Source organism: Pelophylax lessonae (assembly GCF_965119305.1).
Source record: "Pelophylax lessonae genome assembly, chromosome: 13".
Lineage (NCBI taxonomy): Eukaryota > Metazoa > Chordata > Amphibia > Anura > Ranidae > Pelophylax > Pelophylax lessonae.
In genome coordinates, this window is record NC_138780.1 from 105,404,468 (window position 1) to 105,428,088 (window position 23,621).

The 23,621-nt window shown below is 46.4% G+C and overlaps 1 protein-coding gene across 1 annotated transcript in view; it reads right to left on the minus strand.

Annotated features, from left to right (window-relative positions):
* DPH6 (diphthamine biosynthesis 6) overlaps positions 1–23,621 on the minus strand; it is a 203,690-nt gene that overhangs the window by 113,514 nt on the left and 66,555 nt on the right. Inside the window, exons 5-7 of the mRNA XM_082275013.1 lie at positions 21,892–22,010; positions 9,964–10,025; positions 9,643–9,737 (exon numbers count right to left, since the gene is read on the minus strand). Of these exons, the coding sequence (XP_082131139.1) occupies positions 9,643–9,737; positions 9,964–10,025; positions 21,892–22,010 (276 nt within the window). The remainder of the gene's footprint in view (positions 1–9,642; positions 9,738–9,963; positions 10,026–21,891; positions 22,011–23,621) is intronic.

Sequence of the window (23,621 nt, forward strand, 5' to 3'; positions counted from 1 at the left end):
AAAAAGCGTATTTTTATTGGTTTGCGCAAAAGTTATCGCGTTTACTAACAAAGGGAAAGATTTTTGTCATTTTTGTTGTTTTTTTTTTTAACGCGTAATGGCGGCGATCTGCAATTTTTTTTGCGGTACTGCGACATTGCGGCGGACAGATCGGACCCTTGACTGACATTTTTGACACTTTTGGGGTTACCAGTGACATTTCTACAGTAATCAGTGCTATACATATGCACTGTTACTGTAAAAATACACTGGTAGTGAAGGGGTTAAATTTATTTGAGATGGAGGGGCTGTGTGTGTCCCTAGGGGCGTGATTCTTACTGTGATTGGCTGTCTGTTGAGCTGTAGGGACACTGATCAACGGTTCTACATTGTAGAACCGTGTGATCAGTGTTTTTACACCGAGGAGAATGACAGGCAGCTTGTTTACACAAGCTGCCTGACTTTCTCCCTCTTCCCCGCCGATCGCCGAGTGACCGGCGGACATCGGGTCCGCCGGTCACACGCGTGGGGGGGGGGGGTCCGTGACCGCGCGAGAGCGGGAGCGCGCCTCCGCGGGCGCGCGCTCGCTCCCCAGAGCCTCACAGGCTAGCGACGTAGATCTACGTCGCTCTGCCTGTGAGGGGCTGACTGCCGCAGTAAATATACTGTGAGCAGTCGGCAAGCGGTTAATAGAATAAGCCTGAACCACAGTCTGTCTGATCCATCTGGCAATGGTTGCAGCAGAAGCAGCCAGCCCCTTGTGAGGTCCATCCATGAGGACAAATAGTGAGTCTGACTTCCTAAATGACTCTGTAGCTGTCAGGTACACCTTTATTGCCCGAACCACATCCAGAGAATGCAAAGCAACTTCCTTAGGATGCTTAGGCTTGGGACACAGGGAGGGCAACACAATGTCTTCAGTGAAAACACAACAAACACAAAAGGTGGGACTTTAAATGAAGTGTGACCAGCTAGCCATTTAAAGTCCCACCTTTTGTGTTTGTTGTGTTTTCGCTATATGCATCAGGGATGGAGACTCAGTTGGTCACGAGTCTCATATAAAGTCCCAAAAATGTTCTCCTTTTTCAACACAATGTCTTCATTAAAATGAAAATCGGAGACGACATTTGGAAGGAACGATGGACATGGCCAAAGAACCACCTCATCCCTGTGAACCACTAGATATGGAGAACGACACGCCAGCGCTGCCAGTTCAGACACCCTGCGTGCAGAAGTAATAGCCACCAAAAAGGCCACCTTGTGGGACAATGTAAGCAGGGGAATCTCCCGAATGCTTTTAAAGGGGGGTTTCTGGAGAACTGACAACACCAAATTGAGGTCCTACGGTGGCAATGAAGATCGCACCAGGGGAACCAAATGCCTCACTTTCTGGAGAAAGGTACGCACCAAGAAGAGTGTGGCCAACGAACACTGAAAGAAAACCGCCAAGGCCGAGACCTGGCTCTTGATGGTACTGCAGGTCAGATGCTGCTCAACTCCTCGCTGGAGGAAACCCAAGATCCAAGCCACCGAAAAGGAGCCGGGTTGAACCCTTAGGGATTCACATTCAAACATTACAAGATGTCATTCCAACATAACGAGCAGGACGGAGCCTATTAACTCGGGAGAATGAGAAAGACAGCATAATCTATCCAAGAACAGTGTTTGCTCCTTTAGTGGCTGCAGTGGGAAAGTGTGTGAGTGAACAAAGCAACGGGTTTTGAAGAGCTTATTTTTAAATATCCATGTGAGTGCATTTGTTTTTTTTAACCACTTCCCACCCGGCCTATTGTGAATTGACAGCTGGGCGGGACATTCGTCGTTTCGGGTGGATGTCATATAACGTCCTGCCAGAATGGACCGCGTTGCAGCGTGATCTGTCACCAGGTGTGTCTATCAGACGAAGCAGATGACTGATCAATGTACAGGCTCGCTGCTACTGTCTACTTTCCAAAAAGGTGTCATTTGGGGGATATTTGTACCCTCCTGGCATTTCTGGACCTCAAGAAATAAGATAGGCCTTTAGAACATCAGGATTGATCAATTTTCAGATATATACCATAGTTTGTGGATTCTATAACTTTCTATAACTTTCCTACTAACAAACACTGATTCGGTTTATTTTCACCAAAGAAATGTAGCAGAATACATTTTGGCTTAAATTTAAGAAGAAAGATTATTCATTTGCAAAATTTTATAACAGAAACAAAGAAAAAAGTTTTTTTTTGTTTTGTTTTTTTTATGTTTTTTTCAACATTTTTGGTCTTTCGTGCTAAAATTATTTAGCAAAAAAAAATCCAGTGGTGAGTAAATACCACCAAAATAAAGTTCTATTTGCGAGGGAAAAAAAAACGGAATTTTTGTAAAATCTTACCTGTAAAATTCCTTTCTCTGAGTCCTCCGACAGTCGCCGCCTCTTCATATTCGTCACATATGGGGTATTAGACTTTGCTCCGAAGGAGTAGCTAGGCAACAGAATATGTTAACAATAAAGCTTTAACATATCCCACCCTCAAGGGGTGGTCCCCTCAGTCAATACCCTCCTACTTCCTGCAACCATATCTCAGTTTTAGTGGAATAGCAGTAGAGTATACATTCAAACCCCAAAAGAGGGGCGGGGGCGGCGACTGTCGGAGGACTCAGAGAAAGGAATTTTACAGGTAAGATTTTACAAAAATTCCGTTTTCTCTTACGTCCTCCGACAGTCGCCGCCTCTTCATATTCGTCACATATGGGGACGTCCCAAAGCAGTGCAAACATGAGGGGTGGGAAACGCATCCGCGCCGAAAGGCAACGCAGTCTCCACATCAAAGAAAGGAACCTTACCAAAGGAAGGAAACCAGCTGGGCAACAGCAAAAATAAGTGCTCAACAGGAGCAACAACCCAGGAAAAGACAAAAAAACCAGGGGATACAAAAGATATCCCAACAGCCAGGAGTCCCCAACAAGGGACCCTAGGGAACAGCCGCACTAAGAACCTTGCGGCCAAAGGAAGCATCCGCCGATGCCTGAACATCTACTTTGTAGAATTTTGTGAAAGTGTGCACGGTCGACCAAGTCGCCGCCTTACACACCTGGGCTACAGAAGCCCCATGACGGCAGGCCCAAGACGTACTCAGTGATCTAGTAGAGTGCGCCTTCACAGGCACAGGGGGAACCTTCCCCTGCAAGGCATAGGCCTGTTCAATGGTCTGCCTGATCCATTTGGCGATGGTAGAGGCCGAAGCCGCCATGCCCTTCCGAGGACCCTCTGGAAGAACAAACAAGGAGTCCGTCTTTCGAAAAGACTCAGTCGATTTAAGGTAAACCCTAATCGCCCGAACAACATCCAGAGAGTGCAATCTCACCTCCTTTGGATGTTTAGGCTTCGTGCACAACGAAGGCAAAACAATATCCTCGTTAAGATGGAATTCCGAAACTCGTTTCGGCAGAAAAGAAGGATTAGGTCGCAAGACCACCTTATCCAAATGAACAACCAGGTACGGAGACTTGCAGGACAAAGCCGCCAGTTCCGACACTCTGCGAGCCGAAGTGATCGCCACCAAAAAGGCGACCTTTTTGGACAACAGAGACAACGAGATCTCCCTGATCTGTTCAAAAGGAGCACGTTGTAACACAGATAGAACTAGATTCAAGTCCCAGGGGGGCAAAGGATCCCTCCTAGGAGGAACCAGATGCCGCACACCCTGAATAAAAGTGCCAACCAAGGAGTTGGAAGCCACGGGACGTTGAAACAGAACGGCCAGCGCAGACACCTGACCCTTTATCGTGGCCAGCGCCAAACGCTGATCGACACCCGTCTGAAGGAAAGACAGCACACGGGAAACCGAGTACGTGCGGGGTGAAAACCCCCTGGACTCACACCAGGCAAAATAGGCCTTCCAAGTACGGTAATAAACCTTTCCCGAGGAAGACTTCCTCGCGTTGATCAAGGTATGAACGACCTCTGGAGAGAGACCCTTCTCCTTCAGGACCTCGGTCTCAACAGCCAGGCCGTCAAAGCCAGCGACTGTAAAGCAGGATGGTAAATCGGTCCTTGAGACAGTAGATCGTCTCGAAGAGGCAGACGCCAGGGGGCGTCGACCGCCAGATTCACGAGGTCTGCGTACCAGGACCGGCGAGGCCAGTCCGGTGCCACAAGAATCACCGTGCTGCGTTCCGAGTGTAACCTGCGAAGGAACCTGGACAGCAACTGAATCGGTGGAAAAGCGTACATCAGCCTGTACTGATGCCACGGGGCCACTAACGCGTCCGACGCGTCTGCCCGAGGGTCGCGCGTCCTTGCCACGAACCTCTTCACCTTGTAGTTGAGGCGAGACGCGAACAGGTCCACATCTGGAAGACCCCACTTCGCGCACAACATCTGGAAGACAGCCGGGTGAAGAGACCATTCCCCCTGATCCAGGGTCTGGCGACTCAGATAGTCCGCCTGCCAGTTCTCCACTCCCGGAATGTGAACCGCCGTTATCGCCGGGACATGAGTCTCGGCCCAAGACAGAATGTCGGCCACTTCTCGAGCCGCTCGGGCACTCCTGGTGCCCCCTTGGTGGTTGATGTAGGCCACCGCCGTGGCATTGTCCGTCTGCACCCGAACCGGGCAGCCCTGCAGCCGGTCCGTCCAGCGATGAAGACAGAGCCTTATTGCACGTAATTCCAGAATGTTGATCGGGAGGGAAGACTCCCCCTCCGACCAGGTCCCCTGGGCGGACAGAACGCCCAGAACACCACCCCAGCCCGACAGGCTGGCATCCGTAGTGATTATCGTCCACGAGATCGGACGAAACGACTTGCCCCCGGACACCAACGGGGACTGTAGCCACCACAGAAGGTTTTCCCTGGTGCGATGACTCAACGAGATCTGAAGATCCAGAGATTGAGGTCGCCCGTCCCACTTGGACAGGATCTCCGCCTGGAGACCCCGCGTGTGAAACTGAGCGAAAGGAATCGCCTCGAAGGCCGAGACCATCAATCCCAGACATCTCATACACGTCCGCAGAGACGAGTGTGGAACGTCCCTGAGGGACCTGACTTCCTCCTGAAGAGTCCTGAGTTTGTCTTCCAGCAGGAAGACCTTCGCCTGCACCGAGTCCAGTATCATTCCCAGATAGGGAAGACGAACCGACGGACTCAGTGTCGACTTTGGAACATTTATCGTCCAACCGAACTCCTGCAGAGTTTGCATTGTGACAGACAGGTCCTTCTCCAGACCCTGACTGGTCGCAGACCGAATCAGAATGTCGTCCAGATACCCCAGGACAGAAATGCCCTGGGCCCTCAATAATGCCAGAACCGGTGCAAGCACCTTGGTGAAGACCCGCGGAGCCGAGGCGAGCCCAAAGGGCAACGCCACGAACTGGTAGTGATCCTCCGCAATGGCAAATCGAAGGTATCTCTGATGCCCCTCGAATATGGGGATGTGAAGGTACGCATCCTTCAAATCGATGGAGGCCATGAATTCCCCCGGAACCAGGGCAGCCACCACCGAGCGCAGGGATTCCATGCGGAACTTGCGAACCCGCACAGAGCGGTTCAGAGCCTTCAAGTCCAGAATCGGACGAACCTTGCCCTCCTTCCTGGGCACGGTGAACAGATTGGAATAAAACCCCCGAAATCTGTCCCGATGAGACACCGGAACCACCACACCCTGAGCCCTCAGGTCCCGCACCGCCAGGTGCAGATCCCGCAGGCGCTCTGGAGACAGTTGTAGATTTGAGGGAAAAAATCTGCTCTCCGGCCGAGAGAGAAACTCGATCTTGTAACCAGATCGAACGATTTCCAGAACCCACCTGTCCCGCACACGGGCCAACCAGGGCTGAAGAAAACCGAGCAAGCGTCCCCCCACCCCAAAACTGGGTGAGGGCGCCCCTTCAGGCCGAACTGTTATGGGCCGCAGGTCCGGATTGGCCGGACTTCTGTTTCCCAGACCAGGGCTTCTTCTGAGAGCCTTGGCCTTTGAACGGTTTGCCCTTGTAGTGCGGCCGAAAGGCACGAAAGGACCCCTGAGGGGGCCGAAAATTCGCATGCTTCTTTCCAGAAGCCCCCTTAGCCTTGGGGAAATGGGGCAAGAGAGTGCTCTTACCCCCGGTGATCCCCTTAATCAATACATCCAGGGACTCCCCAAAAAGGCGAGACCCATCATAAGGCAGATTGGCTAAGGTTTTACGTGAAGATTGGTCCACCGACCAACATTTCAACCAAACCAGGCGGCGAGACAACACCGCCACGCTGTGCACACGTGCAGCCAACGGAATCAGGTCCAGGTCCGCATCACACAGATACATGACACCCTGGTGGATCTGATCCACCATATCCAGGGTCGCCGCCGAGGCCGAATCGGCCACTAGGACGCGCCTAAGCATCTGCGTCCAACTTGCGATCGCCTGGGCCGCCATGAGAGAAGCAAACAGAGCCTTAAGCATAGAACCCGTAACAGAATAAGTATGACGGGCAAGAGACTCCAGTCTCCTATCCGTGGCATCACGGAAAACAGGGGAACCCTCTGCAGGAATCGCAGTGGCTTTGTTCAAAACCGCAATTGCATGATCCACTGGCGGAGGCACACACCACCGTTCATCAGTGGCAGGCGAGAAAGGATAACGCAGCTTGAATTTACTTGGTACCGCAAAAGGTTTGCGCAGATCGCGCCATTGATCCTTAACAGCGCGCTGAAAATCAGCATTGCAGGGAAAAACCTGCGGCGTCCTGCGTTTTCTCTGCGTCCCATAAGCCGCCAAGGCAGCGGGGGGACACACTTCGTCCTGCAAACGCAGCGTTTGCTTAATGGAAGCAATCAACTCATCCATGATTGCAAGCTCTTCAGGCGAGCCAGGGGGAGAATTATCGACCCCCTCAACTTCAGCCTCCACCTCAGACCCCACTAGATCAAGAGAGGAGCGGGACCCCGATAAGGGGGTCCCTGCCAGAACAGCCCCATCACCTTCACCCTCAGAATCAGAGGACAGAGCAACTCTGGGCCGTTTAGTAGATTGAGCAGCCACCAGCATTTGCACCTGGGCAGCAAGGCCAGCCACAATAGTGGCTAAATCCCCCCCTGGGGGGGAAACAGCGGTCCCCTGGCTTTCCACCAATACTGTGGGAAACTTGCCCTCCTGAGAATCCATTGCCCCTGTATGCCAGACAACCAAGGGTTAACTGCCCCCTTTCAGCAAGCGCGGCAAGCGCAGCCCACCGCACCACACTCAGGCACAATGAGACCCCCACAGGGAATATACAGACTGAATACAGGCAATGGAAAACAGGAATAGAAGGATAAAACCTGAGGAGACCCCGCTGCTGCTGCTGCCTCGATCGGTGTTCCAGGAAAGAGGAAGTGATGCTGCCAGGGCGCTCTATGTAAGCCCATGGAGGCTACAAGAAAATGGCCGCCGTGCATGTAAACCATGCGGCCGGAGCGGGCGCCGGTAAAATGGCGTCGTTTGGCGCCGAAATCGCCGCTCCACAGTGCATAAAAACACACACAATTTTATCCCATTATATGGATACATGTTAGATCGCCGCAGCGATCGCTGTATATGCCCCAACATGCCATTAAAAACATGCCCCACAGCACACAGCTTCCCACACTGCCCAGCCTGACACACACAGTGTCACACAGCTCCCCCCCCCCCCCCTTGCAGCCCACAGCATGCAGCCGAGAGATAGGGAGACAAGCAGTGTGAATAAAGGCAGGTTACACAGTCCCAGACTGAGACCCCCCCCAGACAGACAGGTCCCCACATAGATACACTTACCTCACATGGCGTGGGGAACCCGCACAGGCGAACAAGCCGCTGCACATGAGGCAGGGAGAGTCGCAATTCAAGACGCACACAATGGCGGTTAAGAAACCGCACAGCGTCCGGTGAGGTAGCCACCTCACCAATCATCCCTGCACCGAACAGGGATGGGTCGTTCACTGTGCCAGGAGCGTTACCTGGCTGAACGCTCGATGGCAGACTGGGAAGCCACTGACCCACGACCTGCGATCAGGGGGATCAGCCCGAGACCCAGTCCGCATGATCCTCTTCGTCCGAAGAACTAACTAATGCTGACAAAAATAACAGCTAAGTAAAGGTAGAGAGAAAACTCAAACAAAATATTAAAAGGAAGAAAGAGTCTGGGACAAAAAGTCCCAGCACAGAGAGAGCCAGCCACTCCTGACAAGCTAGACATTAAAACTGAGATATGGTTGCAGGAAGTAGGAGGGTATTGACTGAGGGGACCACCCCTTGAGGGTGGGATATGTTAAAGCTTTATTGTTAACATATTCTGTTGCCTAGCTACTCCTTCGGAGCAAAGTCTAATACCCCATATGTGACGAATATGAAGAGGCGGCGACTGTCGGAGGACGTAAGAGAAAATAAAATTTCATATAGGTACGGTGTTGCATGACCACACAATTTTCATTCAAAATGCGACAACACTGAAAGCTAAAGATTGGCCTGGGCAGGAAGGTGGTGAAAGTGCCTGGCATCAAAGTGCTTAAATAATACATTTTTTATAAAATTGGTTTAACAGAGAGCACTATGGATTGTCCTTTGTTTTATTGACCTCAAGATCCTAGTAACTACTGGGGAATGACATCCCGAATGCGCACCTTTCCTCCCACTGACTGGATGGTTGACCCGTGTATGGGCTGTTTCATGCGATTTTGACATTTGTAGTGAGGGTCAGATTGCCAGGTGAGAGCACACCTTTGGGGGACCCTGTAGGGAATTGGTTGTACTTATTCACCACACTCTTTTATATTTTCAACGCTGGTTCACGTTTCAATTGGGTTTCTATGGACTTTGAACACATATTTTGTATGGACTTGGAGCACATTTGTATACATTCAATTTTTTGGTTGTTGTGTTAGTGATTTTTGATGTTTGTTTTGCAACATTGAGATTTTATTTGATAATATTGATACTGCATTTGTGAATTTTGATTACACTATTACATTGTTCATTCATCATCATCTGTTAGCAATACACAAAGTCATTCACGTTAATTTCACAATATTGATATTTTATTTCATAATATTGATATCAGGTTTTGTTATAATAAGTGCAGAACCTTTATATTTAATTTTACGATTCTGCCATTTTGTGCTAGCAGCTAAATTGTATTGTTACTGTAGCACAACCCACATATCTGAACAAAAAGTTAGGTTTTTATGGCCAGCCTTAACAATACTGTACATACCAGCACCAGTACCAGACTTTTTAGGTTGTAGAAAGAAAGAAGCTTTAAAACCTTAACAATCTACAAAGGCCTGTAATTTCTCTATAAATTCTTCCTGCTCAGCTTTCAATAACTGAAAACTGAAAACAGAGCTTATTAATTAAGACAAGCACAAGCCAAAGAATAAGCTACAGATAATAACCAAATTCCAATTTTCCCTGTTTAAGCAAAAGAAAGCAACATCTGAACAATTTGATGGGCAGCGCTGTTAGATTTGTTTTGTTCTAGTTTTTATATTGTATAAGACATGGTTCCAAACTGATGATTATATGAGAAGCTGGAAATCTTGAAAATCCAGGCTGCAGACAACAGATTAAAAACATAGAAGCATAGGACAAAGACTAGGAAACGTAAAATAATGTAATATACAGATAACATTTATATTACAGAATTATTACCATAAAACATGTGAGATGTTTATAGTAGCAATTAACTTACACAACAATCCTTTTTGAAAAGAGGGGGCAGTCCAAGGTGAGGGTCTCATATTCTCCTCCTTCTCCACACACATGGACACCATACTGATCAGAGAGCTGTAACAACAAAAAAACCAATGAGGGTTCTTAAAGTCTAATTCATTGAGAATAAATAGGTAAAGGTATCCGAGTGGTGTACAGCTATCTAGGGGCACAAGGACCATCACCTGATCCATACAAAATTTTCCAAACAGGGCAACAAGCACCTCATCTCTATAGGTAGAAAACACTATCCATAAGCAAATATATATTCAATTGCAATTCACATAAGATAATACATTACCCGTTTCAGATAGGGTCTCATCTCTTCCAATGTCTTCCCAAGGTGCTTTTCAGGGTCTAATCCTGCATAGAAAAAGATAATGAATGCAAAAGGGTAGCTGAAGTTTCACACCTATTTTTTTTTTTTTTAATCTCCTTATAGTCCTGTACTCCCTCAAATTAAGGTTTGCAAAATTAATCCCACTACAGTGCTCTATGCAGGCAAAGCTGAAAAACAGAGACACCTCTAAGCACCATTGTCCTCATGCAGCCTTGTATTGCAAAGAAGGGGAGGTGGAGTGTCTGACCAGGTTTGTTATATTAACAGTGCACTGTGCCATACTTTGATGCCCACTGAACTGAACAGTCATATTTATGTAATATATATATATGCGCACACACACTATCTCACAAAAGTGAGTACAATCCACACATTTTTGTAAATATTTTATTATACCTTTTCATGTGACAACACTGAAGAAATGACGCTTTGCTATAATGTAAAGTAGTGCGTGTACAGCTTGTATAACAGTGTCGATTTGCTGTCCCCTCAAAATAACTCAACACACAGCCATTAATGTATAAACCACTGGCAAGAAAAGTGAGTACACCCCTAAGTTAAAATGTCAGAATTGGGCCCAATTAACCATTTTCCCTACCCGGTGTCATGTGACTCGTTAGTGTTACAAGGTCTCAGGTGTGAATAGGGAGCAGGAGTGTTAAATTTGGTGTTATCGCTCTCACTCTCTCATATTGGTCACTGGAAGTTCAACATGGCACCCCATGGCAAAGAATCTCTGAGGATCTGAAACAAAGAATTGTTTCTCTACATTAAGATGGCCTAGGCTATAAGAAGATTGCCAAGACCCTAAAACTGAGTTGCAGCACAGTGACCAAGACCATACAGTGGTTAAACAGGACAGGTTCCACTCAGAACAGGCTTCGCCATGGTCAACCGAAGAAGTTAAGTGCACGTGCTCAGCATCATATCCAGAGGTTGTCTTTGGGAAATAGACATATGAATGCTGCCAGCATTGCTGCAGAGGTTGAAGGGGTGGGGGGGGGGGGGGGTCAGCCTGTCAGTGCTCAGATCATATGCCACACACTGCATCAAATTGGTCTGCATGGCTGTCGTCCCAGAAGGAAGCCTCTTCTAAAGATGATGTACAAGAAAGCCCACAAACGGTTTGCTGAAGACAAGAAGACGAAGGACATGGATTACTGGAACCATGTCCTGTGGTCTGATAAGACCAAGATAAACTTATTTGGTTCAGATGGTTTCAAGCGTGTGTGGCGGCAACCAGGTGAGGAGTACAAAGACAAGTGTGTCTTGCCTACAGTCAAGCATGGTGGTGGGAGTGTCATGGTCTGGGGCTGCATGAGTGCTGCCGGCACTGGGGAGCTACAGTTCATTGAGGGAACCATGAATGCCAACATGTACTGTGACATACTGAAGCAGAGCATGATCCCCTCCCTTCGGAGACTGGGCCGCAGGGCTGTATTCCAACAAAATAAAGGGCTATTTGGCTATTACACAGTTACAGTATACAAGCTGTACACTCACTACTTTACATTGTTGCATTGTTTAATTTCTCCAGTGTTGTCACATTAAAAGATAGGATAAAATATTTACAAAAATGTGAGGGGTGTACTCACTTTTGTGAGCTACTGTGTATGTGTATATATATATATATATATATATATATATATTAGGCCTAGTACACACGGGCTGAATGTCGGGTGACATTCAGACCATGTGTATTGCAGCCGGGCCGGCTTCTGTCAAAGGGCAATTACCGACTCCTGCAGTGTTCTGGTGGGTGGGCATCCCTGCTGTCAAAACACAATAGAACAGCAGGGGAGATCTCTTTACTAAAATTGGTTTGTTAGTACAGCTGCTCTGACCTGAGCATTACGTTTTTTTTCGTTCAGTCCGCTGGGTTGGAAAAAAAAAAAAAACTAGTGTGTACTAGCCTTTAAACACACTGCACTGCTACAGTGGGAAAAATAATTATTTGAACCCCTGCAGATTTTGTACGTTTACCCACTTACAAAGAAATGAAGGGTCTATAATTTTTTTTTTTTTATCATAGGTGTATTTTAAATAATAGAGACAGAATATTAACCAAAAATCCAGAAAAAACACATGATACAAATCAGTGTTAAACGTTTTCGTCGACTAACATAATTCAGATGACTAAAATACGACTAAAACTAAAATGGCATTTTAGTCTTAAGACTAAAATACGAATAAAACTAAAAGGGCATTTTAGTCTTAAGACTAAAATACGACTAAAACTAAAATGGCATTTTAGTCAAAAGACTATTAACTAAAACTAAATGGAAATTTGCTGCCAAAATTAACACTGGTGCATGCTCAAAGCTTAGTACCATAAATAACATATTAGATTTTTCACTCCAGGACCAGCAGTAGTATATAATGAGTTTGGAAATTGTAGAGAAATGCTTAAATAATGCATTACAAATTACAATTGAACTACACCCATTTGATTATAGATGACTAAAATGAGTTTTAGTCGACTAAAATGTAGGACATTTAGTCGACTAAAATATACTGGAGTTTTAGTCGACTAAATACGACTAAAACTAAAACACTTGCAGAAGACTAAAATGGGACTAAAACTAAAATGCCATTTTAGTCCGAAGACTAAGACTAAAACTAAATTGAAATTTGCTGCCAAAATTAACACTGATACAAATGTTATAAATTGGGTTGCAGTTCAAGGAGCAAAATAAGTATTGTAACAGTCCCAGAAGCCGACTCATCAGTGGAAACGCGTCGGGGGGAGCCAGCCGTGCTGCTATTTGTCTCAGATCGCACTGCAGGCGACCGTGACTTTATTAAGTGTATGCTGTTTATCGTTCTGGATTCTGTAAGTGTAATTCCACTTCATTTTATCAATAAATTTGGAGGTAATGCACTATTAGTCCCTTCTTCTCTTTGGTACGATCTCCTTGGTGGTATCCCTACCCCTGGAAGCCTATAGATCCCCCCCAACCGGGAAGCTGACGATTGATCCATTCCATTTGGGATTCCATTCCATCTAGCTGACCAATTGGATTCTTGGATATCACAGTACACGCTTCCATCTCTCTTTAATGTGATAAGAGTCCACTCCTATCACTGGGTGTCATCACAAAATGATATGCTTTTCTAAAAGTCACTTTTTTGGATTGCTGTTTGGGAAGAGGTTACACCCACCTTTCATTATTTCCTCACATCTACCATTCATCAGTTCGTTTTCCTTTATTTGAGAACACTCTCTTTTGGATGCAAAGACTTTTTCAGTTGTTGATCCCAATTGTCTTCACATTATGGATAGTTTTGTTCTCTTGTTTTATATTTTAGCGCACTTTTGTAACGTATGATTTATATAGTACATTTTTATATGTTCACCCTTGCATAAACCCCATTTCCAGGGTAGGGAATCTTTTTTTTTAATCACTTGGTAATATAATGCAACAAACTGACAAAAGATTTGATTCACTAAAGCTGGATACAAACTATCCAACTTTTGTGGTTAGATTTCCTTCAGATTTACCTTTTCTATGTAGTGCAAGGGCCGGCCTGATTGCATACAAATTGAAAGTGTTTAGGTTTGACCTCATATTATATGGTTTTGGTAAGTCTAAAGGAAAAAGTCTTCAGAAAATCTTATAGTGTGTATGGCCCTTAAGGCAAAATTCAGACTGTCACACTTCTCAAAAGCGATCTGCAGCTGGATCGATTTTCAAAGGCATTTGAGAGCTGATAGGATGCCTTCACTCTACTGGTTTTAACCCTCTAAATGCCACAGCAATGCGCCGCAACCACGTGCACTGCACACGAGATCTGTTGAAAGCTCTATTTTCTCATACCCTTTATCACCCCCTTAAACTGGTCCTTCCCCCTTCATAAAGAGCTATAGGACTTCCAGCTATCACCACCCTGACGCTGGTTTTATTTGAAGGGGTGATGGCCAGTGGTGTAATCTTACTGTTATTTTGTCGAACCTTGTGAAAAGTTCAATGTAAAAGTCAATTGACAAACAGCAATATACAGTAATAGCACTAGTAGTAAAGCTATAGTAGAACTGACTAAACAAAACATGGTGTGCCTTTTCTTGTCATATGAGATTTATGGGGAAAATAAGGCATGATTTTAAGGAAATAACACCAGAACAAAAAAAAAAAAAAACAGCTTTGTGAATTGAGCCCAAAGTCTGCTAAAAGACAGTCAAACTATCTCATGTCCACTTCATCTCAACTCAAACATGAAGTACAGGAAGGACAGCTCCTACTAGTTCACTTAAGCAGAACTGTTTTTTGTTGTTTAGCTCATGTTTGATATTATTATTATTATACAGGATCTATATAGTGCCAACAGTTTGCGCAGTGCTTAACAAAATGAAGGTAGACATTACAGTTACAATATACTTGGTACAAGAGGAACCAGAGGGCCCTGCTCGTTAGAGCTTACACATGACACAATGAAGAAAGGAGTGGAAAAAGTATGTCCCCCAACAAAATTCGTCACCACTTAAGCTAGTGTTCCGTCAGAATAGGCGACCCATCAGATTAGGTAATGGAAATGATGCTTACTGTGCATGCGCAGCAGGTTTGCTAATGTGACAAAACACCTGCAGTCAGAAGGCGGCAGCAAGACATGTTACTACACCCAGCTACGTCTTCAATTTCACAGTCAATTTAGCTATAAACTGAGTGGATATAAATATAGTATATTGACATCTGTGATGTTGTTTTGAATGTTACATTTTGAAAGAACCTGGACGCCAGCAGTAGGAAGGTGGCGGAGGCCATCTTTGTACACTCCGCACTGGTCAGCGCTAAACCTTTAGGCTTTGAAAATAAAACCTGAAAACAGCATGACAGATCTCAATACAATATATTGATCTATATACGCTCACTTTATTCATTAAATGACTGTGAAATTCAAGACTCAGCTGGGTGTAGTAAGATGTCCGCTGGCGCCTTACGACTGAAGCTGTGCTTTCAGATTAGCAAACCTGCGCATACGCAGTAAGTATTCAGCTGACCAAACGTCACTTCCGTTACCTAATCTGATGGGTCGCCTATTCTGATAGAACACCGGCCTTACATGGATACAATTTTATTTTTCAATTTCCTTTAGATTAACCTTCAAGTATGTAGGGCAAGGGCCTGCTCAACTGCATAAAAATTTAAAGTGTTTAGGTTTGACTTTATATTATAGGTTTTGGTAAATCTAAAGGAAAATTGTACAATGAAATTGTATAATGTATGGCCAGCCTTACCCGACAATACATTGGAACCCCATAAAAGGTTTTTGTTTTTCAAGTGTTACTAAACCCACAACTGTAAAATCAGTGTTTATATGCAGTATAATAATAAAGCATGCTTGCTATACTTATTGTGAAACCTAAGGGCCTGCATTATGTAAAAATGCTGTTTGATCATGTCTCCTCTGATCCTCACCTTCTTCCAGTGTCCCAAACTCATCTCCGGATAGTACAGAGGATGGGGGACAAGCTGAACCTGCTCAGTTTGGTGTGTATTGCTAGAGAGTTTTTTTTTTTCTTGGGAGAGTGCATGTGATCAGCACAGGGCCAATCAGCACTGTCCAGACAGAGGGTCAGGGGTCCTGCAGTCTTTTAGAACAGTGAGAGCAGTATGAAAACTCCTCCTACAAGCGTTAACCAGACACCAATAGAAGTCACAAGACTGCTATATACTGCTGATGGGAAAAACGGAAAATTGATATCAAATACTTACCGTAATTTTCCTTTCCTGATGGACTCCATGGCAGCATACGTTCGGGTAGGCTCCGCCTCCTCTCCTACCTCATAGGACCCCACTCCCATAAATCTTTGCTCCCTTTCAGCATCAGTGTTCTGTAACTAGCCTACTCAGGAATTGGGAGGGGACTCCTGCTGCCATGGAGTCCATCAGGAAAGGAAAATTACGGTAAGTATTTGATATCAATTTTCCGTTTTCCTGACAGACTCCATGGCAGCATACGTTCGGGAAATAACTCGCTATACACTCCCGGGTGGGAAGATGCTGAACAAAGAAAAAAACTTTAATTGGCACTGTCAATTGACAAAACTTGAACGCCAAAGTTAACTGAAGATAAAGCAGCAGGTTCTACACAGTAATGTGTAAGAAAGGTATTCACAGACGACCAGGCGGCTGCTCTGCAGATTACGTCAGGCGCGACATGTTTAGAAACAGCCCAGGACGTAGCGATGCTTCTGGTAGAATGAGCTGTAATCGCCTCTGGAGGAGCCAAGCCTTTTGCTCTATATGCCCATTGTACAGCCTGAACAATCCATGCAGCCACTGCTCTTGAAGAAGCACGCCTTCCTTTCTTATTTCCATGGAGAAGAACGAACAGGAAATCTGATTGACGGAAGGAGGATGTGGCTTCTAAGTATCGACTCAGAGTGTCGCCCACGTCCAGAGGATGGACTAAGGACTGCTCATCTGTTCTGAAGGTGGGAAGAACTATCTCAGAATTCTCATGGAAGACAGATGTTACTTTAGGGTTTGACCCCAGCATAGGGATTAGGACCACTATCTTGAAAGAAGGTCAGAAAAGGCTCTTTGCAGCCCAGATTGTGTATCTCTGAAACCCTCTTAGCAGAGGTGATAGCCACCAGAAATACCGTCTTCAGTGTAAGCTCCTTGATGGACATGGAAGCAACATCTTTTGAAGTAAAGAAGTCCAAAACCAACGGAAGATCCCATTTCGGGAATCTTGGCTTTCTCTGCGGCCTTAGCCTGACTGCACCCTTAAAAAACTGTTGGATCAGTTGATGTCTTGCCCACTGAATCCCGGTGAAAGCAGAGATGGCAGAAACTTGTACCCGGAGAGAACTAACCGAGAGGGATAGATCCAACCCGGACTGTAGGAAACTTAAGATTTGCTGAATAGTAGGGGTGCCTGCTGAACCCAGGCTCCGAGCTTGATAACTCATAAACCTTGCCCAGATCCTCTCATAAACTCTGTTGGTACTGGCTCTTCTAGAACTCATAAGAGTGGGAATCACCTCTTCTGGACATCCGAGAGCCTCCAACCTCCCCCTCTCAAGAACCAGGCCTTGAGGTGTAGCCGCGCAGGGCATGGATGAAGAGTAGGACCCTGCGATAGAAGGTCTGGCCTGAGAGGAAGAGGGATCGGATCCCTGAAGCTGAGAAGGGACAGCAGAGGAAACCAAGGCCTGTTGGGCCAGAAGGGAATTATTGCTATGACCTCCACCTCCTCCATCTTCAGTCTCCGCAGGAATTGGAGTACTATTGGCACCGGAGGAAAGGCATAGGCAGACTGGAAGTTCCATCTGTCCGTGAGGGCATCCACTCCGAAGGCTCGGGGATCCCTGAACCTCGTATAATACTTCTGGAGTTTCTTGTTGCGTGGACTCGCAAAGAGATCCACCTCCGGTGAGATTCCCAGAGACAGAACCCAGTTGAACACCTCCTGATGAAGGGACCATTCGTTGTTGTCCAACTGAAATCTGGACAGGAAGTCTGCTTCCGTATTCAACACTCCTGGTACAAAGACCGCCGAGAGATTGGCCAGATGTTGCTGGGCCCAGGACATAATTGGTTCTGTTTCGTGGAGTAGAGACATGCTGCGAGTTCCACCTTGCCTCTTGACGTATGCCACTGCCGTGGTGTTGTCCATCCTGAGTAGCACTGAGGCTCCCTGAGTCAGATGGTGAAAAGCCTGAAGGGCTTTGAAGGCGGCTCGTAACTCTAGGATGTTGGATACCACTCCGTGACTGGAGAAATTCCACCTGCCTTGTGCCACTTCCGCCAGGCAATGGGCTCCCCAACCGGTACTGCTGGCATCGGAGGTTATCGTCACCCAGGAAATCGGAGCAATTGAGTGGCAGTTGGTTAGATTCGCACGGCGTAACCACCATGGAAGGCACCCCTTCATGAATGGTGTTAGGTAAATGACTTGTGATAAGTCCTCTGTCGTCCATTGATGTAGAAACCCTTTCTGGAAGGGTCTCAACTTCCACAGAGCCCACTTCACCATGGGCGAGGTAGCTACTAGAGTCCCTACCACCTTTAGACACTGACGGGCAGTGAGATGGGAGGCAGCAAGAGCGAAAGCCACCCTGCTCTGGACTACTGGGATTTTCTCCTCTGGTAGAGATATGGTGCAATTCAACGTGTTGAACAGTGCTCCGAGAAATACCAGGGACTGCGTGGGTACCAGATGGCTCTTCTCCAAATTGAGAATCCAACCGAACTCTTGAAGAGTAAGGATCACCTGCTCCAGATGTATCAGTAGCTGGGACCTGTCCTGGGACAGAAGAAGAAGATCGTCCAGGTAGTGATGTAACCTGATACCTCTGGTTCTGATGAGGGCCACAATTGCCAATAGCGTCTTGGAGAAGGTGCGAGGCGAAGTCGAGAGCCCGAAGGGAAGACATGTAAATTGCATGTGGACATGATTGACAGCAAACCTGAGGAACTGATGGTATTCTCTTGCCACAGGAACGTGGAAATACGCATCCTTTAGGTCTATTGATGCCAACCAATCCCCTGGAAGGACCGAGTGTTGTATTGTGACCAGAGATTCAATTTTGAATCTCTCCCGATGGATAGATATCTGTTGAGATATGTAAGATCTATTACCGGGCGCCATGTGCCATTCTTTTTCTGGACGAGGAAGAGAGGTGAATAGACTCCCTGACCTCTTTCCGCTTCGGGAACTGGTACGACAGCTCGCTGATCCAGTAGGGTATCCACATAACTGAGAAGAACCTTCTTCTTTTCTGCTGCAGGAGGGAGGGAAGTTGCAACGAACCTGGGTTTGGGGACGTTGTCGAACGTCCAAGAGTGCCCTTGGGACACAATATTTAAAACCCAGGGATCCTGGATCGAGGCCGCCCAGACGTCCCGAAATTGGAGCAACCTGGCCCCTACCGGAACAGACTGGACGGGCCCAACCTCAAAAGGATTTAGTGGCCTCCCGGTCACCGGACGAAGAGCCTTTGGAATTTTTCTGAAAGGAGGTTTGTCTTGACTTCCAGCTTCTACCATAAGATTTTCCTGGTCTGTAGCTGCGCGCTTCCCTCGAACGATTAGTATTCTGTCTTCTTGGAAAGGAACGCTTCTGAGCGCCTGGGCGTTTATCCTGAGGGAGGAACCCAGATTTTCCACCCGTGGCCCGAGTTATGGCTGCATCCAACTTATTCCCAAAGAGGGAAGAACCCTCAAAGGGAATTCGGCACCAAGCCTGTTTGGAGGCAGCATCGGCTACCCAAGGACGAAGCCAAAGGGCACGTTTTGCCGTAACAGAGGACAGCATAACTCGGGCCAAGAGGCGAATGGTGTCCAGAGACGCCTCCCCCAAGAAGCCCGCAGCCATCTTCAGCTCCTGAATCGGGGAACTCCGAAGAGCTTCTTCCGAAACTCCTCCAAGAGTATCTTCAAGGGCGTTGATCCAAACTTCCATTGCTTTGGAAATTGTAGCCGAGGCCAAAGCTGGCTTACAGGCCATACCGGCTGAAAGATATGCCCGTTTAAGGTCAGCATCAATCCTTCTATCCAAAGGATCCCTAAAAGATGCTGTATCTTCCATTGGAAGGGTGACATGCTTCGCAAGACGCATCACTGCGGCATCCACACTGGGGGAAGACTCCAGATACTTCACCTCTTCCTGTTTAAAAGGATACATCTTTGTCATTTTTGTGGTCATGGAATTTTTCCTCTCCACCTTGTTCCACTCCTCAGAGATTATGTCTCCCAGCTCTCCTAAAAATGGAAAGTTTAACCTCTCCTTACACAGCTGCTTGAAATATTTCTTCTGCTTAGGCGAAGAAACAGCAGGATCTTCCCAGTCAAGGGCCTCTCTAACCGCCTTCACTAACGGGGAAACGAGGCTGAACTCAAATCCAGAACCGGAGTCATCTGAATCGGATTCGGAATCTGACGGGAGAATAGAAGGATGGCTGGGCTGGGAAGACTCAAACGGATCCTGAAGCAAAAGATCTCTATCAGGGGAGTGTGACGGCCCTGCAGGAGCATTTGTCTTGTGAAAATTAGCGAGAGAGTCCTTGAGAACCCTACGCACCACCTCCTCAATATGTTGGTCTGATTTTTCTCTTTCGCCCGTAGCTTGGGCATAACAGGTTTTACATAGGGAGGAACCTTCCGGTATCACAGTGCGACATCCCCAGCATTTTTTCCCCTGCTGGCGTTCCACTTGGCCATAATGTGTGGAAGAGTGGCCATCGCGTCCCCTACTATGGGGGGAGCTGCGTTTAGATTTGGATGAGGAGCGCCGGTGCTGCGATTTTGTATGTCTGTCTTCGCTGCGTGCACGTGGCTGTTGATCAGGCCTAAAAGAGCTGGAGACAGACACATATAGCAGAGCATAAGAGACACTAAAAAGACACTCAGATCAGTCTAGCTACAGGATCCAGCACATACCTTGAAAGAGCTGGCTGGCCACTAGGGGGCGGCGATGAGGTATCCATAGTATAAGCAGACTTTGTACTGAAGCTAGCTGGAGGGAGGACAGAAGACTATCAGTCCCAGTGTCATACAAAAAGACCCCAGAAAAGGAAGAATCTTACCTCGCTAAAGTATACCAGAGACTGGGGGAGGCTATCGATCTGCCGACCTTCCCACCAGCTCTGGTCAATAACCCTGTTTAAATATGCCGCCCCGAGGTGATTCCGAGGTACTGCGCATGCGCGCGCGACGTCAGACATCGCGTCTGCGCATGCGCGACGAAAAGACCTATCCGGAGCACACTGCGCATGCGCAGAGGCGCCGGACAACCCGGAAGCGGCGGACACGATCGCGGCCATGGCCGTGAGAAGCGGAACCGACAAAAGAAGAAACCGGTATGTTAACAGGTGACCAACTAGACCCTATAATAATGGCACTACTGTATACTACGGGAAGGAAACATAGACATGAATTTTGGCAGTACAAAAGACACAATAAATAAAAAGGATAAGAAACTTGGTCCCATATCAGGGCTTACCACCCTGCCGACGGCATAATCGAGTCCAGGAGACGCAGCACCAGCTCAAATCTTCGGGCAAAAAAAGGGCCACCCGCAGCAGCAAGGCTCTCTTGGCCAGACCACAGAGCTCCTGCTAAGGGTCTCTTCCATTGCCCCCTCCATACCCCGCTAAGAGCCAGGGCTTATCGGAGACTCCATGACTCAATCTGCCACCGTTTTTCATATAGGACCGAAGAAAGTAGGAACATAAAACTATATGTATGAGGAGGACGAAAAAAGAACACTGATGCTGAAAGGGAGCAAAGATTTATGGGAGTGGGGTCCTATGAGGTAGGAGAGGAGGCGGAGCCTACCCGAACGTATGCTGCCATGGAGTCTGTCAGGAAAGGTATTTAGCAGGTGATATTTACTAAACTAGTTGCATTTCCATGTTCTGTGTACTGTGGGAGACCAGATACAGTTAATGCAGGGTCCTGGGTTTAGTAACCCTTTAAGAGGATTGTTGTTTTTCTTAAATTGCATTGTGTCTTTGTTATATGTTCAATGCAATTAGTTTGTATGCAAATAATGCTTAGATGAGGTCCTTGAGGGCTTTTTCACATAGCAAGCCATGCTAAACGCACGCCAGATATTGTGTGCTGGGAAAAATAATATATACTGTATGCACTGATCCCGGTACATTCTTATTTTCACTGCAGGGGCATTGTGATGAGGTAGTTTGTGTCTGGACAAACTGCGCTTAAAAAAAAGTGGTGCATGCAGTACTTTTCTTTCAGCGCACACCAGCAAGTCTAACACAAATGGTGTGAACTAACCCTAATAGACTGTAATTGTAAAAGTATTTTTCTGCAACAAGTAGTTGGTTTTACAATGAAACACTACATTGTCAGAGGTCAGTATTTTGACAAAGATAAATTTGTTATCTCGCCTGTCCTCCCACTGACAGTTCCCTCTTACCAAACGCAGCTACCTTGATGAGTATGGCTTGCAAACCACTGGATATCATTTCATCCAAAAGCTCTTCTTGCTTCCTTCGCCAGAGATAAGCCAATGGCTGCAGACCAAGGCGTTGACATCTGTACAGGGAAAACAGTGTAAAATCGACGTTTATATATCAGAATTTCATACAAATACTGCTGCATGTAATGTCTCTTCTCAAAATTTAAGCTGGCCATAGATGGAGCGATTTTCTTTCCTGCAAGCAAGGGGAGGGGAAGCTGTCCTCAGGAGGAGAACACAGTGATCACTGCTAGCGGCAATAATAGCTGCTAGCAATAATCGCATGTAAAATCCCATAGGACTGTTACTCTCTCCGGAGTCACTCCCAAACCTCATATGAAGAAAATATGATTAGATGGGAGGGTCTCAGGGGGTGTTTGATTACCAACAGAAGCTTTATTATTTTATGATACTCCTGCTGCCAGCACTTCATAATTTGTATACATTTGCATTTGTATCACTATTCTTTAATAGATCTGTTTGTCTATGGTTCTTTTGAAATTCCAAAAAAAAAGGAATGAAAGTAAAATCTGACAGGCTGGTTGTACCCAAGATGATTGATCGATCAACTTGGGTACACTCAACCCGCTCATACATGGTTCGAATCTCGGCCGGTTCAGCAGGATAGATTGGAACCATCTATGGCCAGCTTAAACCTAGAAAAGTTTTCTTGACACCACATATAGGCATGGAAACACAGTGGTGCTAAAGGAGTAGAGCATGTACACTTTCAAAGTGAATTTTCACTTATCTTCACTTGACTTCACAGGGTAGGCTGATTGAAGTCAGCACAACTTCACCTCATTTACTAAGCCGAGTGAAAATTCACTTTAGCGAATGAGGTGTAGTTGTGCTGACTTCAATCATTCAAAGGTTGTGCAGCTTTGGGAAATGGCATGCAAGCACTGCTGGGATCTGCTTACTGTTCTCTACAGCAGGCGAGTGTGAGCCAGGCCTCTAGCCATTTATAACCAGGTAAATGCTAATAATATTTTTTGGGGAACCCAGTGGTTTTAAATTGCAGGTGATAGTGTGCAAATTAGGTAAACAAGTTTGGCTATTTAATTTACATTAGAAAACTGAATTGGCCAAATCAAAGTTCCATATCAAAATCCAGTAAATATGCTAGGGTAGAACCTAAAAGAATTAAGGAAGCGAGAGCTAGGAAATATTATTGTATTTTCATAAGGGACTGATACTTTAATATATAATGTTTAACCGCTTTCCTCACAGGCAACATTTTCACACACTATGACTGAAACTCTCTCCCCCAGCAATGTTTTAAAAAGGCAAAGCCAAATAAAATCACTACTGTAATCTTACCACCCTAATGCAATAAATCTGACCCAGAACAATTCTCACTGGGATTATTATCTCCTCCATGCATCCAGAAAGTGAGTAGAGTGCAAGAAGGAGTTTTACCTTAAGGCTGGGTTCACACTAGTGCGAATTAGATGCAGGTTTCCGCACATTCAATTCATATGACGGGAGAGTGTACCTGGCTCTCAATGGAGCCAGTTCACACACCTCCGTAGGGGCTGCAGAGTGGATTGGACAGGGGTCCTGTATGTCTTTGACTCAGTTTCAGGTCCAAATTCAGGCAAAAATTTGGGCCTGATTCATCCCTGAAATGGAGAACAGGGACGCCCTGGACCCCTGCTGTGAGCCACATCAGAATTAAGTGTGAA